This window comes from Piliocolobus tephrosceles, chromosome 10 (genome assembly GCF_002776525.5).
Source record: "Piliocolobus tephrosceles isolate RC106 chromosome 10, ASM277652v3, whole genome shotgun sequence".
NCBI classification, from domain to species: Eukaryota; Metazoa; Chordata; class Mammalia; order Primates; family Cercopithecidae; genus Piliocolobus; species Piliocolobus tephrosceles.
The window spans coordinates 130,645,484-130,649,627 of NC_045443.1; the positions used below are offsets into that span (position 1 = coordinate 130,645,484).

A 4,144-nucleotide genomic window follows, 5' to 3' on the forward strand; every position below is an offset into this window, starting at 1 on the left:
TTTTTTTTTTTTTTTTTTTGAGACAGAGTCTCACTCAGTCGCCCAGGCTGGAGTGCAGTGGCGCGATCTTGGCTCACTGCAAGCTCTGCCTCCTGGGTTCATGCCATTCTCCTGCCTCAGCCTCCCGAGTAGTTGGGACTACAGGTGCCTGCCACTACCCCCAGCTAATTTTTTCGTATTTTTCATAGAGACAGGGTTTCACTGTGTTAGCCAGGATGGTCTTGATCTCCTGACCTCGTGATCCACCTGTCTCAGCTTCCCAAAGTACTGGGATTACAGGCATGAGTCACCGTGCCCAGCAATGTTTTGTATTTTTAGTAGAGACAGGGTTTCCTCGTGTTAGCCAGGCTGGTCTCAATCTCCTGACCTCGTGATCCGCCTGCCTTGGCCTCCCAAAGTGCTGAGATTACAGGTGTGAACCACTGTGCCTGGCCAAGAGTATGAATGTATTTTTAAGGAGACATTTCATATTATTTCAAAATTCTGTTCCCATTTAAAAATGATAAAGTCCATTGTTAAAATTTAGCATGGAGAAAATTACGGCTTATGTTTGCCAAACACGTTTGATATTAAGACACCGTATTTTTCTTTCCAACTTTCATTTTAGGTTAAAGGTTACTCATGTTACATGAGTAAATTGTGTGTCATGGGGGTTTGGCGTACAGATAATTTTGTCACCCAAGTAATCAGCATAATGCCCGATAGTCAGGTTTTTTAATCCTTACCCTCCTCCCACATTCCACCCTCAAATAGGTCCCAGAAAAGACACAATTATATCAAATACGAGCTTCCTAATAGTTTAGAGGGTAGAGTTGGAGTGAGGATCATAGGCTAGTTTTCAGAGAAACTGTTTTTTTCATTTAGAGTAAGTTATTGTAAGATGTTCCAAAGGCACTAAATGAACAGAATCTAATGTCTTTGTGCAATCTGATGAACACTTGCAGTGTTTAGTAGCAGCATTATGAAACTGCCATTTTTAGATAATTCTGGCAGTAAGTACCGTGTAAATGGTGGTGAAGAAGACTAGCAACCTATTCTTCACAAATACGTATCTGATAGCTCTATTTTCCCCACTCTTTCAATTACTTATATTTACTCTTTCTTCTTATTTACCTATATCTCTATCTCTATTTGATCTTTTCTTAAGTTCTGGGCATAGTACTCAAGATTTCAGTCACAGCTGTGAAAGCTGCTACTGATATGATTTTTAAAAACTTCATTCTGTTGCTAAAGAAGGGAGAAATGGCCTTATTTTATTCAATATAGGAAAAATGAACATTTGCTTTTTTTTGGTATCTTTCAGCTTCAGAGTCAAGTAGTGAGATCAAAGACTTTTCACCAAAAAATGTCATTTATGATGACTCATCCCAGTATTTGATCATGGAAAGAATTCTAAGTCAAGGCCCTATGTATTCCAGTTTTAAAGGAGGCTGGAAATGCAAGGATCATACAGAGATGCTGCAAGAAAATAAGGGATGTATTAGGAAAGTAACAGTCTCTCATCAAGAAGCCCTGGCTCAACATATGAATATCAGTACTGTGGAGAGGCCCTATGGATGCCATGAATGTGGAAAAACTTTTGGTCGACGCTTTTCCCTGGTGTTACACCAGAGGACTCATACTGGAGAGAAACCATATGCATGTAAGGAATGTGGCAAAACCTTTAGCCAGATTTCAAACCTTGTGAAACATCAAATGATACATACTGGAAAGAAACCCCATGAGTGTAAGGATTGTAATAAAACATTCAGTTACCTTTCATTTCTTATTGAACACCAGAGAACGCACACTGGGGAGAAACCTTATGAATGTACTGAGTGTGGAAAGGCCTTTAGCCGTGCCTCCAACCTCACTCGGCATCAGAGAATTCACATAGGAAAGAAACAATATATATGTAGGAAATGTGGGAAAGCATTTAGCAGTGGCTCAGAACTCCTTCGCCACCAGATTACACATACTGGAGAGAAGCCTTATGAATGCATTGAATGTGGGAAGGCATTTCGCCGTTTCTCACACCTTACTCGACATCAAAGCATCCATACAACCAAAACTCCATATGAATGTAATGAATGTAGGAAAGCTTTCCGTTGTCACTCATTCCTTACTAAACATCAGAGAATTCATGCTGGAGAAAAGCTCTATGAATGTGACGAATGTGGTAAAGTTTTCACTTGGCATGCATCCCTTATTCAACATATGAAGATTCATACTGGAGAGAAACCCTATGCATGTGCTGAATGTGATAAAGCCTTCAGCCGGAGCTTTTCCCTCATTCTACATCAGAGAACTCATACTGGAGAGAAACCCTATGTATGTAAGGTATGCAACAAATCCTTCAGCTGGAGCTCAAATCTCGCTAAACATCAGAGAACACACACTCTTGACAACCCCTATGAATATGAAAATTCATTTAATTACCACTCATTCCTTACTGAACACCAGTGAATTTACACTGCAAAGAAAAACTACGAATGTATGAAATTTTTTTTAAAGAAGTATAATGCCTTACTTTTACTTCAGAGAACTCTTGGAAAGAAGCCTTATGTGAAAGTGATGAATGTGAAGTAATATGGCCCACAATTTATTCAACATCCTGGAGAAAAAAACCCAGAAATATGTGGAAAAGCCATTAATAACCTTTTTTTTTTTTTTTTTTTTTTTTTTGCAATAACAAGGTGAAATCGATATTGTTGAGAAGATGATTCTTCCATCTGGAAATACTGAGAAGACTTCATTTGGTAGGATTCCCTTACTCTACGTGTGTAAATTCCTACCAAGAAAGAATACGTATCCAATAGATTGGAGAAAGCCAGAGATTATTAGCCCTCATTCTGCAACTGTCAACCAGGATGGAATGCATGGGCAAGGGATGAGCTTTACAAAGATGTACTTTGGAGATCAGGATATTCATGTTTAAGTAAAGTGATACAAACATAGTGATTCGGGAATGCCTTCATTTACAATGCAATACTTAAATTTTAATACCCTTATAAGAGAAAAAGCAACTGTATAAATGAATGTAGAGTAACTTTCTGCAATATTTCAAAGCTATATCAGAGAACTACACTGTGGGAAAACTACCATTGTAATGAGTGTAGCAAAATCTTCTTAGATATCTGAAAAATCATGATGGAATCTGAGAAAGGGTTCTATTTTGAGGGAAGGGGGATTGCTTTTTGTTTTTTAAGTGAATTCAGAAAATGTTATAAATAAATCTTTTGGTTTCTTATAAACCTTCTACTTGCTGATTTTTTCCCACAGCATGTGATTCCAAAAGTGTAACCACAATACTGACATAAAAAAAAAAAAAAAGAGTAGTGTTTTTTTGTTGAAACATACAAACATAACTAGAAGTGTTTTTAGGTATTTTTATGGTTTTAACTTTCAGACAGAGTTTAGATTTAAGGTAATGCTAACTGACAGTTATCCTTGAATCTGACTGTAGACAGTTGTTACTCAGTGTGAAATAAGTATAAATAAGATACATCACAGAAAATTACCAAGGTACTCTTCCTGTTTTGTTCCATGTACAATAAAACCATTCTTTTGTAAGCATGTATTTAAAGCTGTTCTGGCATTATCAGCTGCCCAGCTGTCAAAGCTCACACTATTAGGGTGAGTTTGCTTTAATGAGGAAGGTAAGCAATTTTTTTTTGTAGAAGTAGAGAATATGAATAGGAATGAATTTAGCATTAATGGCTGCATTGAGGGCACATTTGTAGAAGGTGTTATTAAATACAAGTAGTTTTGTAAGATCTGAAATTTATAAAAGTTTTAGCCCCAAAACACCTTATTTACAGGAACTAGAGTTCTAAATACATTATTGGAAGTATATTCAAACCTGCCATTGGCATGCCATATTGGTACATACATTTAGAAGCTTCTCAACTTTCCATAAGAGTTGTTTAGGAGAGGCTGATTTATCTTACAATAGTGTACAGTCTGATTCAAATACAAGCAGCATGCCTTATTACGTATGGGTATGTAATATCTGATTTGGTTTTCTCAGGCAGCGATGGTTTGTATCAGGGTAAAAATCAAGTTGTGCTGTCAGCAATATTAGGATATGAAAAACTCATTATTTATTGATTTAAGGGTATACTGGATTTCTCCCATTATCTCCTCCACATCTACTCTCCTTCCT

The 4,144-nt window shown here is 37.1% G+C and overlaps 1 protein-coding gene across 4 annotated transcripts in view; it reads left to right on the forward strand.

The window, feature by feature from the left end:
* Window positions 1-3,496, forward strand: part of ZNF140 (zinc finger protein 140) — a 23,932-nt gene extending 20,436 nt beyond the window's left edge. For all 4 annotated transcript variants that reach the window (XM_023196811.3, XM_023196813.3, XM_023196812.3 and 1 more), the window contains one exon: window positions 1,304-3,496. In XM_023196811.3, the coding sequence (XP_023052579.1) occupies window positions 1,304-2,445 (1,142 nt within the window). In that variant the 3' untranslated portion in view covers window positions 2,446-3,496. The remainder of the gene's footprint in view (window positions 1-1,303) is intronic.
* Window positions 3,497-4,144: the final 648 nt, after the last annotated feature.